Source organism: Labeo rohita, chromosome 2 (genome assembly GCF_022985175.1).
Source record: "Labeo rohita strain BAU-BD-2019 chromosome 2, IGBB_LRoh.1.0, whole genome shotgun sequence".
In the NCBI taxonomy this organism is placed as follows: Eukaryota; Metazoa; Chordata; class Actinopteri; order Cypriniformes; family Cyprinidae; genus Labeo; species Labeo rohita.
In genome coordinates, this window is record NC_066870.1 from 34,050,868 (window position 1) to 34,065,171 (window position 14,304).

The 14,304-nt window shown below is 35.1% G+C and overlaps 1 protein-coding gene across 14 annotated transcripts in view; it reads right to left on the reverse strand.

Moving 5' to 3' along the window:
- The window catches only part of svilb (supervillin b), a 64,626-nt gene that overhangs the window by 18,202 nt on the left and 32,120 nt on the right, over window positions 1-14,304 (reverse strand). For 10 of the 14 annotated variants that reach the window (XM_051130434.1, XM_051130426.1, XM_051130418.1 and 7 more), the window contains 11 exons: window positions 12,775-12,945; window positions 12,473-12,507; window positions 12,254-12,318; window positions 11,949-12,085; window positions 11,267-11,362; window positions 9,340-9,601; window positions 9,034-9,120; window positions 6,411-6,981; window positions 3,997-4,600; window positions 1,828-1,963; window positions 337-381 (listed from right to left, as the gene is read on the reverse strand). In XM_051130434.1, the coding sequence (XP_050986391.1) occupies window positions 337-381; window positions 1,828-1,963; window positions 3,997-4,600; window positions 6,411-6,981; window positions 9,034-9,120; window positions 9,340-9,601; window positions 11,267-11,362; window positions 11,949-12,085; window positions 12,254-12,318; window positions 12,473-12,507; window positions 12,775-12,945 (2,209 nt within the window). The remainder of the gene's footprint in view (window positions 1-336; window positions 382-1,827; window positions 1,964-3,996; window positions 4,601-6,410; window positions 6,982-9,033; window positions 9,121-9,339; window positions 9,602-11,266; window positions 11,363-11,948; window positions 12,086-12,253; window positions 12,319-12,472; window positions 12,508-12,774; window positions 12,946-14,304) is intronic. The other 4 variants (XM_051130401.1, XM_051130395.1, XM_051130408.1 and 1 more) reach the window with 4 other exon arrangements.

The following is a 14,304-nucleotide window of genomic DNA, read 5'->3' on the forward strand; positions in this document are numbered from 1 at the left end:
TCTTCCTCGGCTGGGATCATTTAGAGCCTTTTGAAGCTGCATTTAAACTACATTTTGGAAGTTAAAAATCTGGGGCACAATTGAAGTCCATTATATGAAGAAAAATCCTGAAATGTTTTCCTCAAAAACCATAATTTCTTTACGACTAAAGACAGAAAGACATGAACATCTTGGATGACAATGGGGTGAGTAAATTATTTGTAAATTGTTGTTCTGGAAGTGGAGTTCTCCTTTAAGAAACAGCCAATCAAATTGCAGTTTGCACTAGCAGGCCAGCCAATCATCTTGCAGCTAAAGCCAAACTTGTCTAAGACAGAAACTAATGTTGGCGCTTACCCAGAGCTGCTCAGATGAAGAGAACTCACTGATAACAGCCTCATCCTAAACACACAGGAGATGCATGTGTGTGAGGTACAAAGAGCTAGGACTGAAAAAATGCTACATGAAACCTATTCAGTGTGCAAGACCTGGCCTTTGTTTTCAGATGAACTGAAAGGATTTCATTCCTTTAACCTCAGCACTCGCCGAATTGGGAGTAACAGTAACTCAAACGCACAAGGTACTATATAAAACTCATTGAACACAGAAAATTACACAGGGTTTGAAAAGATGAATACCACGCATTTTACTACACCACGCTGTGAAATGACTCATCAGACTGTGTAAAAGACAGGTTTCAGGTCTAGGCAGTCAATTCACAGCTTTGCCTACAAGAGTAAATGAATGTGTTACTATTCACAAATTAGAATAACACATTTGATTCACAGTTTAGATTGGGAATAGTTCACCAAAAATGAATATTCCCGTCATTTACTTACCTTAAACGCTTTCTTTCTGCCAAGGAACACAATTTTTAAAGAATATTCTGGTCATTTTTTCCATGTCAAGGTCCAAATACAAAAAAAAAAACACTGTAAAACTAGTCCATACAACTTGTTTACTATATTCCAAGTCCATATGGCACCATTAGAGGTGTTGCATTGGGTTGTCAATGACTTCAAAAGTGATTAGTCCTCATGTATAGTACAAAATTTGCCAACAATTACTGTCTATATAGTACAGCATTTGAACAATACTACAGCTATACTTGCTATACATTTGAGAATATGTACTCTGCAAGAGTTCTGTTCAAATCAATACTTGTACATTTACAAGCAAAAATACTTTTTACTCTTTTATTGCATACAGACTTAAGTCCAATAAATTAAAAATAAAATGCAAAAAAAAAAAAATGCATGCCATCAGAACTTAAGATCTTTCCTTAATGAAAATAACATTTATTTCTTGTGACTAACATACCAATCAATCATGCTTACATACGTTTAAATTTTCTTTTATTTAAATAAAAAATAAATAAATGCTATCATTTTCCTAATGTCAATAAGGAAATTAAAGAATGAGAAAATAGTTATGTTTGATAGGTTTCTTTAAAAAATGCATTTAAAAAAAAAGAAAATCTCTATTTCAATTTAGAAAGCTAATAAAAGCTAATATATTTTTTAAAATGTAATATTTGTCCCTGAACCTAAGTACAATTTCTATTTTTTTTTTTTTTTTTACATCCCTGACAATTTTATGGAAAACAGCAGCAACATGAAAACTTCTGTAGTTACAGAGTATTATTTCATATGAATCTAAAAAGTTAATTTATGGTAAGAACATTACATTTACAGACATCACACTAATTATTACTTACACCCAGACACAGAGGAACTACTACATAAGACAACTGTAATACTGTTATGACTTTATTAAAAAATAAATAAAAATAGAGTAACCCCTGTGATGCCTTTCCAGATTTAATGTTGCTAGGCTACAGATTTTTACCTTTTTCTTAAAGCCTTGCTCCTCCATTATTTGACTACTCTTCTCGCTTACAGACACCACTTCCTGTATGACTTCCTGTTTCTTGTTGATCCTGTTTTTCCAATCTTCCTCTCCACTCTTCTTCAACAAGGCCAACCTGAGAAAGGAATAGTATCAAACACATCATTCCATGTTGAACAAAAGACATTGTGAAACTCATGCAAATGAAAAATGACAACTGAAAATAATTTGGAGGAAGTAAAAGGCATTCAATCCCACCAAATACCACAGTACAGCATTCAAAACCCTTCGTCCATTCATCTTTCTCGTGTGACTTTGTCACGGTTTGTTGTCTCTATCTCTCCTCCTGTACTCATTTCATCCGGCCCTGCGGGGAAGGCTGGGAGATCTAAAATAGTGCTGTCCGCGTTATCAGCGCTCACCGAGAGAAGAGATGACCCAATTTCATTTATAAGACAAGACAGAAAGAGAACAGCTCCAGTCACCCTGCAACATCTAAAAGACATCAGCACGCTCCAATACATGTGCCAATGTTTCCTAAACCGCAATACGCCATGAGTGTGCATGTTAACATGTTTTCATCTGCTAATTTTCATAGACTAATCATAACAGATAAAAAAACTTGACTTCTAGATAAAGAAAATGATATTATTCACAAATGTTCATGAGTTTGGAGTCACTTTTTTTTTTTTTTAAGAAAATATTTTTATTTTTAATAAAACATTAAATACTGTATAATGTTCTATTTAAAGATTACTATTGTTTCAAATAAATTTCTTCTGAACTTTCAACAGCATCATAAAAATGTATCAGTTTGGACAAAAATATTAAGCAGCACCTCTTTTTTCAACAGTGATAAAAAAATAAATGCTTCTTGAGCAGCAAATCAGCATATTTTTTTATTTCTGAATGATCATGTGACACTGAACACTGGAGAAATTACACTGAAAATTCAGCTTTGCATCACAGGAATAAATTAATTTTAAATTACACTACCAGCCAAAAGTTTTTGAATAGTAAGATTTTAATGTTTTTTTTAAAGAAGTCTCTTCTGCTCACCAAGCCTGCATTTATTTGATCCAAAATAAGCATGTATTTTACAGCAAAAGCTGTAAAATTGTGAAATATTTTTACCATTTAATATAACTGCTTTTTATTTGAATATATTTTAAAAGGTAATTTATTCCTGTGATCAAACTACATTTTCAGCATCATTACTCCAGTCTTCAGTGTCACATGATCCTTCAGAAATCATCCTAATTTGCTGAGTTGCTGTTATTATTATTATTATCAATATTTAAAACAGTTAAGTACATTTTTTCAGGATTCTTTGATGAACAGAAAGATTTAAAGAACAGCATTTATCTGAAATAAAACGCTTTTGTAATATTATACACTATACCATTCAAAGGTGTGGAGTCAGTTTTTTTTTTTTTTTTTTTTTTGAGAAAGAAATTATAGAAATTAATATTTTTATTTAGCATGGATGCTTTAAATTGGCCACAAGTGAATATAAAGACATTTATACTGTTACAAAAGATTTCCATATTAGATAAATGCTTTTCTTCTGAACTTTCCATTAATCAAAGAAACTTGGAAAAAAAAAAAATCTGCTCAGCTGTTTTCAAAATGTTTTTGAGCAGCAAATCAGAATATCAGAATGATTTCTGAAGGATCATGTGACCAGAGTAATGATGCTAAGAAAAACAAAAATTATGCTTCTTTAAAAAAAACATTATTGTTCAAAAACTTTTGACTGGTAGTGTATACTTAAATAGAAACCAGCTACTTTAAATTGTAATATTATTGCACAATGTTACTGTTTTTACTGTATTTTTGATCAAATAAATGCACCCTTGGTGAGTTGAAGACACATTTAAAAATGAAAAAATAAACAGTAGGTGTATTTATTTATATTTTTCATTTAATTTTTTAAAAACATTTTTAAGTAGTTATATGCTACTATATGTTACTGGTTATTGTTGAGTCCTGGAAGGTCAAAGGTCAAAAGCTTTATGTGTTTACTAAATCAAAAATCAATTTCTTTATAGAATTCTACTCCCAGAATCCAAAACATCTTATATATGCCATATAATATATGCCATATTTTGTGTGAATTACAATAAGTGTATGCTCATAGATTATGTAAAAATGAAGTAACAAACTCACCTCTCTTTGATTGACATGGATGACATGGCCTCTGGATCTTCGTGGATCTCTGGCTTTTGGTCTTTGGAGACGACAGGTCCAGATGGGCCGTATTTTCCCAGGATCTCTTCTTGGGGCTGGATTGGAGGTGGTTTGAAGCACTGGGGTTTTGGCTGGGTTTGAGGGGGTATCTTGGGTTGAGGGGGAATGTATGCATGTGACTGGGGTGGAAGGAAGGATTGCGGTTTGGGCTGCGTCTGTGGCGGGACTCTTGCTTGCGCCTGCCTCTGGGGTTCAGGGAACAGCTGGGTTTGCCGTGGAGAAGCCTGAGTGTCAACGTGGATGTGAGGTTGAGCGTCAGAAATAAGGTGCGTTTGTGGTTTGCCCTGTGTCTGTGGTGGTGTCGGCGGGCTGTAGGGTTGTGTTTGGGGTCGAATGTGTGTTGGTTTGTAGATTTGAGGGTGCTGCGCTGGTTTTGGTTGAGGTTGTGGAGACGGTGGCGTGTAGGACTGGGTTTGCTGGAGGTAAGTGAGAGCGTGTGAAGTGTGTGAGGTGTGTGAAGAACTTCTGGAGGAGACCGCTGCAGTGCTCACCGTCCTTACGGGGACGCTGGGATCAGAGACATCTGGAGAAACACATTGATAAATTTTAATATAAAAATATAATTAAATGTATTTTAATTGCAAAACTGAATGTATTAGTGTGTCATGCTAGCATTTGTAATACTACCTTTAAATGTGATTGTTGCAATGACATTTATTAATTTTACACTACACTGATTTTATGCTGATAATAAAATAAAATAAAATAAAATAAAATAAAATAAAATAAGTTTCTTATAGGGAAGGAGACAAAATTATGAACTGGACATGACTTCCTTGACATAATTATTGTTATTGTTATTATTAAAAAAATTTTATTATTTGTTTAATTTATTTAATTTTATTTAAATTGTACTTCAATATTTTGTATATTAATTTTTTATTGGTTTGAGAATGATCACAGAAAAAAAAGTAATGGTAATGAGAATTATAAATAAAAAAAACAAATAAAAATAAAACAAAATAAAATAAAATAAAATAAAATATTGAAATGGACATGACATCTTTGACAGAACTATTATTAAGTAATATGATTATTAAGACTTATTATTATAAAAATTGTATTTTTAATATTTTGTAATTTAATACAATTAATTGTTTCAGACTTGAGAATCATCACTGAAAGATGAGTGATGGTAATGAGAAATAAAATAAAATAAAATAAAATAAAATAAAATAAAATAAAATAAAATAAAAATGTTTTTTATTAGGAAGGTGGTGAAATTATGAACTGAACATGAAAACCTTGACAGAATTATTTTGTTGTTATTATTATTATTAAATTAAAAACTATATTTCAATATTTTATCATTTAATATAGTAAAAAAAAAAATGTGCAAATAAGTGGAAAAAGAGAACAGTCATGACAAATAAAAATGGTTTAGTTTTGGGGTAAAGAAAGTGGAATTATGAACTGGACAAACATTTGACAGGCTTCATGACACCCTATAATTCACTAATAATAATAATAATAATAATAATAATAATAATAATATAAATCATAGGATTCATGACCCTATATCCAGAGCCATAATATCAGCACTAATTAAATCAGATGCAACCAAAAGCAGCTCATCAAGAAGTCAACACAAATACATCATTCAAATATTTACATCAGTCCATCCAGTTATTAATAGACAAATCTGTGTGTAGCCACAGCTAATCAGTGCACCAGATACAGAAAAAAAAAGCATTACACATCTGCTTACACACACACAAACATACTCCCACTCATGTTTATCACAGAGCTCAATCAATATCTGACACACACGAACCGACAGCAGCCTCAACCACCACTGCCACACAAAACACACACGCACACAATGATAAAAACAGCCTTTATCCTGTGAAAGCCACTGTCGCATTCTGCTATCATGGCTGTCCTTTAACATGTGGCAGACGTGAACCTAATAACCCAGTGTTTTTTTCTCGTGGGGTGACAGCATGTCTGTATCAGTGTGCGTTAAGACGTACTTCCAGCCGTCTTACCGCTCCTGCCTTTCATTCATTTCTCTCTCTACTACAAAACAATTCACACACACGCCTATTGCTTCCAGGCAAATGGATAGTAACAGCTTTGGCGGGGAGCGCAAACAAAAGCCACGGAGCCACTTCTGCCCAATTCATTTCGGCATCATTAGTTTTGCGCGACAGACAAAGAGAGCGGCACGCTTGATGTATGATAAATTATGCTAATCACATTCGACTCAAGCAGCATGTAGGCTGGAGGCCGGTTAACCCGGTTAACCCAATCAATGCAGCATGTGTGTGATTGTGTGCACAGAGACAATAGACATCTAAACCCCTTTTCTTTTTCCTTCCATCTGTTCTTACCTGAGACGACGGCTCTGGTACTGCTTCCTCTTGCTGTCTGATGGGCGTCTGGCGAGAGGTAGCCTCCCTGCGAGACGGGTGCACTCTCTTTCTCCCTCTCCCGCGGGCCGCTCAGCTCTGCGTCTCCCCTGCTGTGAGGGGGTGTGTGTCTGAGCACATGTGTGTGCGGAGGGGTAGTCGCACTGGGGAGCTCTGTGTCTCTCTCCTCTCTGCCTAAATACCCTAGTCTTCCCCTCCGCCCACTCTCGTCGGCCACGCCCTTGCCGTACGCCGATTGGCTGGGCTGCTCTGTGGGGGGCGGGGACTGAACATCAGGTGTGGGTTTTTCCCCACTCTCTGTAAGACTGAAGTATCGAACTCCTCTCTCATAGGACGGAAGCTGAGCGGAGACCGCCTGATTGGGAGAGGCCTGAGTGGTGGGCGGACCCGTGGAGATCCCCATGCGAACATCTGCGGTCATTGATGGGGAAGCACTTGTCACCGTGGCAACAGAGGCCTGGGCGGTGACCGCGGTAACAGAGCGGACCAGTGATGCAGAGAGAGGCTCCAACTTCACGCTTCCATTTTGCAGCTGAAGAGAGAGAGAAAATGATTATATTTTCAGATGGCGTTCGCATGTACAGAGCCCAGAGAGGTCAGAGGTCATATGCAGGACACATGATTCAGAGGCAGCTTGCAGAGATTGGATGCGAGTTGCATACCAAGCAACCTCATCAGTAAACTTCTCAGACATGCAACAAACCAGATTTAACCACCAATAATTTTTAAACAGACATCGATGTCCGTTTAAAACACAATTCTAACCCAACTTTGAGATGATTTTCTCTCATAGAAGCCACAGATTTGTCCATTTAAAGGAATAGTTCACCAAGAAAATTATGTTTGGTCATAATTTTCTTTCCAAACCTTTGAAAATTGTGGGTTTTTTTTACTGTGAAACATAAAAGGAGATTTTGTGCAGAATGTCCTAGCTGTTTTTTTTACCCCCATCAGTGTAAGTGAATGGGTCTGTTCAGCTTCAAAAAAGCACCATAAAAAGTTACCCATGTGACTTATTCCTTGTGATAAACATCTGCATATAAAAAAAATTAATAATAAAAGTACTTATTATGGAAATAATATGCTTTCAAATAACATACACTAGAGTGAACTAAACATTAAGTTTTAAGCTACTTAATTGCATGTTATTTGCAATATGTATTTTTTATAATATGTATTATAATTATAAGACAACATAATAAGACAATATTTGGCCGAGATACAACTATTTGAATATCTGGAATCTGAGGGTTCAAAAAAAATAAAGAAATAAAATTAAATTTAAAAAATAAAAATCTAAATATTGAGAAAAATCGCCTTTAAAGTTGTCCAAATGAAGTTCTTAGCAACACATGTTACTAATCAAAAATTTAAAAAACAGTTTTGATATATGTACGGTAGGAAATTTACAAAATATCCTCATTGAACATGATCTTTACTTAATATCCTAATGATTTTTGGCATAAAAGAAAAATCAATAATTTTGACCCATACAATGTATTTTTGGCTATTGCTACAAATAAAACTACATAATAAATGCTACATAATAAATGTCATCCTGTCAAAATTAGCTCAGTACTACATCGGTTTTTAATTTTTTAATTTCGGTTTTATATTTAAAAATCTCAATGTTAGGTGGGGTTTATCACGATTAATCGCGACTAATTTCAGAAAAAATGTATTAATCGGTTCATTTTTTTTAAAATGTTTGACAGCACTAATTAAATGTAATTTGTTTAATTTAAGTGTATTTTTGACCCACTTAACTGACTTTAGCATATCTTTATATGTAATTTAATAATCACCTAAATTGTCTTTGAAATATGGTTAAAGTGTACCAGTACTGAATCTACTGACAAGCATTTACGGTAAACTTAAATACACTTTAATGTCATTTTTATTGAAACTTATGTGTCATATACTTAAAGGATTTTTCCTATTTAAAACTTGACTCTTCTGTAGCTACATCGTGTACCAAGACTGACGGAATGATATGGCTAGGAACTATACTCTCATTCCGGCGTAATAATCAAGGAACCTTCCTGCCGTACCATGGGTGCAGTACAGTTTTTCAAAAATATACTATAAGTTTTGAAGTATACTACAATGTTTTAAAAGTTTTCACAAGAGGTTTGCTATAGGTTTGCTATATTCCAAATCATCTGAAGCCATATATCTTTGTGTAAGTAAATACCACATTTTGGAGCCTTTCAGACACTGTTTTTTAAAAATCAGCATTAACATTCTGCCAAGCATCTTGTTTGAAAAAAAAAAAAAAAAAAAAAGTTTGGAAAAACATGGGTAAATGGCAATTTTAATTTTGGGGTGAACTGTCTCTTTAATACCTTAACACAGGCACAGTAAAATGCAGTTACTCAGACATGAAATAAAACAGGTTAATCTCTTAAAATAAACTAAGGAAACTTTAAAAATCAAAGCACTTATAATGCAACTCAGCAGTAGCAAAAATCCAGTTGGAAATGCAACGTTGTTGGGGCCTCAGCAATTAACCAATCAGCAGCTGCTGCCAAGGCAAAGCTCTCACTGAGCAGCCAATCAAAAGCCTAAGTCCTGAGTGTCTTACTTGCTCGCTCTGAGGGGGACCAACAGAATCATTAGTCACAGCGGGTCGATCTGTGAGACTGGACGGATCTACGTCTTTCATAAGTTCCTGTGAATGGTACAATGTCTCTGGAGTCAACTACAACTGCTAAATTATCTCTTTTTAATAATCTATAGTCTATCCAAGGGTGAAGGGATATTTTCTAGGCCACTAGTGGCACCAAACTGAAATGTAAAAATTATAATACTCTCTAAATACAGAAAACACAATCAAATCTTATTTGTAAACTAACACAAGTAAAAAAAAAAAAAAAGAGGGAGACCTCACCTGATCAACCTCGCCCTGAGTGATTGGTTGGGTCTGATAGCGGGCGTTGGCTCTACGCTGGCGTGTGTCAGGACGGGGCCCATTTGCTGATTGGCCAGAAGATTGTGACAAGCGATTAAATAATGCCATCTTCTCAGAAAGGCTTAATGTTGATAAGTCCGGCTCCTCGGGACCCAAGTCCTCTTCTCCTGGAAGACCCTCCTTCGAAACATCTTTCTCCTGCTCATGGTGGGTCGATCCATGTGCTGATGATGCCTGCAGACTGGAGGAATATTACAAATTGCGACATTTTATCTTACAATTCAGACTTTTTTTCTCACAATTGCGAGCTAGCATTTCACAATTCTGACTTTTTTTCTTCATAACACAACTGTGAGTTAAGTCAGAATTGTGAGATATAAACTCACAAATCTGACAACATATCAGTCTTTTTTTCCCCTCAAAACTGGACCTCATAACTCACAACTGCAAGTTAATATTTCACAATTCTAAGAAAAAGTCAGAATTGCAAGATATAAACTCACAACTGCAAGAAAAAGTCAAAATTGATGTCAAAAAAGTTTTTCTCTCTCAATTCTGACTCAATTTCTTGCAATTGTAAATTTATATCATGCAATTCTGAAAAAAAAAAAAAGTCAGAATTGTGAGAAACTTGCAATAGATTTTTTTTATTTCTCACACTTCTGAGGAAAAAGTTAGAATTGCAAGTTTGAATCATAATGAGCACATAAAAAGTCGCAATAACCGTTTTTTTATTTTCTATTCAGTGGCAGAAACAGGCTTCTATATGAACCTGACTAAATCTGGTCAGAAAACAAGAAAACTATTTGGCAATGGGACATTGAGTATAGTATCATTTAGACAGCTAACAAACTAACAAACATGAACTAACAACAACAAAAGTTTCACAAAAAGATTCAGGAGATTTTTAGAAGTGTACTTCTGTAATTGTACAGTCAGTGGCAAGAATTTAGGAAGACAACAGGTGCAAAATCTTTCTTGTTAAAAAGAAAAACTTTGAACGTTTTTAACTTTGAATGTTTACACAGCGAACTTTGTGATCTCATATTATGGTAAAACCGAGCACTAAGCTTCACCCATGAGATGGTAACTGTGTTATAAGTAGACTAAATCAGTGAGGGTCTGTTGATTCAATCAGATAGTTTCACCCTAATAAACACACACAAACTGAGTTTAGCTCGCTGTCTGGACTATATTCCAGTCCACACTCTCAGTTAAAAAACATGGGACTTGCATACCTTGGTGGTGTTGTGCTTATTTCATTGATTTGCCCTCTCTTTGCCTTTCTACTTTAAGTTAATCTCTCACCCTCTGTCACTTGTAAAACTGTTGACAGATGGGTGACACCTCTGACATTTCAGTGCACATGGAGAATGCCAAATGTGTTTTGCTACTTACCATGTGACTATTTACAGCTAATATGGGTGACCACGCACTGATGCAGACACCCAAAACATCTGCACATGCTCGCACACATTAATATACTCTTACTTTTTCATACACCACAGGCACTTGCTCACATTTCGAAATCAAAGAACTGCATAACACCATAATTGCATGCCAGACATTCTGTTTTCACATTTCCAACAACTTACAATAGCACATGAACGTAAAAATCTCCAGCAGATGGCGCACTGGCACATAAAACACAATTCCCATGGAGACTTGCAACGTTTTTCAATGCACCAGTGAATGAATGAACTGTGTAATTAGTCTCTTTCTTCGAAGTATGGTCTGAATTCTATATCAAAATACAATCATGCTATCAAAAAACACACTGTTCCATTTCCATAAAAAAAAGTCCAAGTCAAGCAATAAACACATTCAGAAACAGCATGCAGCCCAAGAGGACAAGGCCTGAATTCTCATGTATACAATACAAAATTATAAAGCATTCAAATGATACCTGAAACTAGTCAAGGAAGTGCTGACTACAGCAGGACTGGGGATTCTGGGAGCAGTGGTTTGAATAGTGATGACTTGGGAAGGGGGAGCGGGGGAACTTTAGAAGAGGACAAAAAAGGAATGCATAGTGAAGAAAACAAGAATAAGTGGAAAAGTAGGGGTGTAGAAGAAATCATAGAAACATCAGGGTCAAAGTAAAAAATTTTAAAAGCAGTGAGTCATTTAGCACCAAACAAGTAATTATGAGAATGTGAACAGTCAATGATGGGTGTATCTTTCAAAGAAATGGCTCACCCACAATTAAACTTGCCACTATTTACTCTCTCTCATGTTGTTCTACACACATATGCAGTCGCAAAAAAACTTCCACACAAAAGAAACTTAATGGTGCTATTTTACAAACAGTTCGTAATGACCACAAGCTCCAAAAATAGGGAAAATTTTTTTTTATAAAAAATAAAACCATAAACGTAGACAATGTCGGTTTTATGAATTTATACAAAATACAATATCTAACATCAAGTCAATATTTTTTTACTTCTTCATAATTCTTCTTGTGCTCCACAACAACATGAAGTTAAGTTAACAGAATGTGTCACTACTTGCCAAACTATTTCTTGTAACTTGCAGAGAAGATATGAAAACTAGATCCATTACGTCACAAAAAGTAGAAAATGACTTACGTAGCAGCAATGACAACTTCCTCTGACGTGACCGGCTGCGTCCGTGAACGATCCTGCACTCGTCTGAGTCTCCGCTCTACCGCAGCATTGCGTGATCGAGGTTTGGGGACACCTCCTTCTGAAGTCTTCTCCAGCTCCTGCAAAAAAAAAAAAAAGTTTAGTTATGCATACAATGAAAACATTAACCACATTATCTAAATTTACTGACACTCGTATTATATATATAATCAGGACATGCGTTTTTGTAATCATTAGTTTTCATGCGTTATTTCAGAAAACAAATGTATGCTACAGAGATTTGATACCCTGAAAAGAGACCTCTTGGCTGCCACACTCATTTTAGCTCGTTCATCCATTTTTTCCTCATCCACTGGAGAAAAAAATAAAATAAAATAAAAAAAAGAGTTAATATTGAAGTTAATATTAACTCTGTTTATAGAACTGTTGTATAAAAGCATGACTATGACCTCACAGCTGTGGATATATGGTTAAAGTTTGTTTGATATTGCTTAAATTTGACTCACATTCTGCATGTTGAAGCTCTGGACTAAGACGGGACCTGAAGATAAAAATACAAAAAGAACAAAAACAATTGACCCTGAGAAAGTGCTGTGGTATGATGACTAAATAAAAAAAAATAAAAATAACTACACATTACAGATACAGTCTTAACTTTTCTAAAAATGCTTTCATATCCAAATTCAGATAAAAGGTATATTCATTAAAAGACTGTGAAATACTTGAAAATAAAGCAGTAACAATTTACCACTACTGATGAAAAAATTAGTGGTTTCAATGCAGCACCTGACTTCCTCATTCACTGTACCTATCAGACTCCAGCCTTTCAGCTGATGTAATTGGCTGGGTTCTAAACCTCTCAGATGACTTCCTGTCATCACCAGGGGAAATGTAACGTCTGGGTCGACGTGCTCCTTTCTCTCGATCACTGCTGACAGCTGGATCGATCTCCATGGGAACCTGGTCTCCTTTAGACTCCCTTTGTTAGACAGGAAAGATTGTCTTAACAAAAGATAACTTTGACAGACTTAGTTTAGAACAGAGCCTTTAAAGCAACATTTTTAGAATAGAAACACTTAAAAAAAAAAAAAAAAAAAAAATGAATAAAATTCTTGCACACAAGTAATAGGGCACTTTAGCAGTTCGATAGTTGAGCATAAATTATAGGGATGGGACGATAAATCGTTGCAATGCGAATCGAGAAATGATTCCGCATCGATTCAAGATTTTCCAAACACATCGCGATTCTTGAAAACATTGCGATCCCTTGCTTTAGAAACAGCTGTGCTCTGCTTGTTTCCAAATCCATACATACACTTGAACCTAAAGGTTTAAGCAAATTACAAGGGTATTTACACTTTGTTTACAATTATCTCACATCATAAAAGCATTCTGAGCCGAGGTGAAATTACATGACTCAGCCGAAGGCACAAGTTCTGTTCAGAACACTACTTCATGAGCATTTGAGTGTGTGGGGAAAAAAAAAAAAAGATTAGAGCACCATCTGCTGTTAAAATCTAAGCTCAGAATTTATTCTAAAGAGAATGGCGATACATTCGTAAGATCTCAGAATCGATCCACGAATTGATGCATTGTCCCATCCCTAATAAATTGTATCTTTTAAAAAAAAATCCAAATCCCTCACATTTTGGAGTATTTAAACTGATTAATAAATCGAATCAATCACACAATAAAATGCATTTACTAATGATTATCATGCATTTGATGATCATAGAATCAAATTTATTCCCACAAGATCAAGGCATGGTTAAAGGGAACGTCGGATGCCCATTTTCCACAATTGGTATGATTCTTTAGGGTCTTCATGAAATGTCTGTAGCATACTTTGTTTAAAATTCCTCAATGGTCATGTAAAGCAACACTTAAAATAAGTTCCATTCACAGCGAGCTGTTTCCTTAAATGTTAATGAGCTACTGCTGACCTCGCCTCTCTCTTCTGTGGGGCACGTCAACACAAGATGTGTAAAAAAAAATAAATAAATAAATAAATTAAAAAAAAAAAAAAAAAAAGGTAAGGTAAAAAGGTGAAAATTTCATCCGATGTCCCTTACAGATCAAACAGTTTGTACCCTGGCATCCAATCTACAAAGTCTCAATCTTATCCCCATTTAGTTAGAAGAGATTTCAAAATAGATTTCAGTTAAGTTTAAATGCAAAGTCATTGTTGAAGCTGTTAGTCAAAGCCAACACCCCTCCATTCAGACTTGCAATTACAGATTAAAATGAACAGCAGCACACATGTAATTGCACAATCAAAAAAGGCAGAATATTACATCCAATAGTAGGGATTATTACTTAGAAGTTAGTGGATCTAATC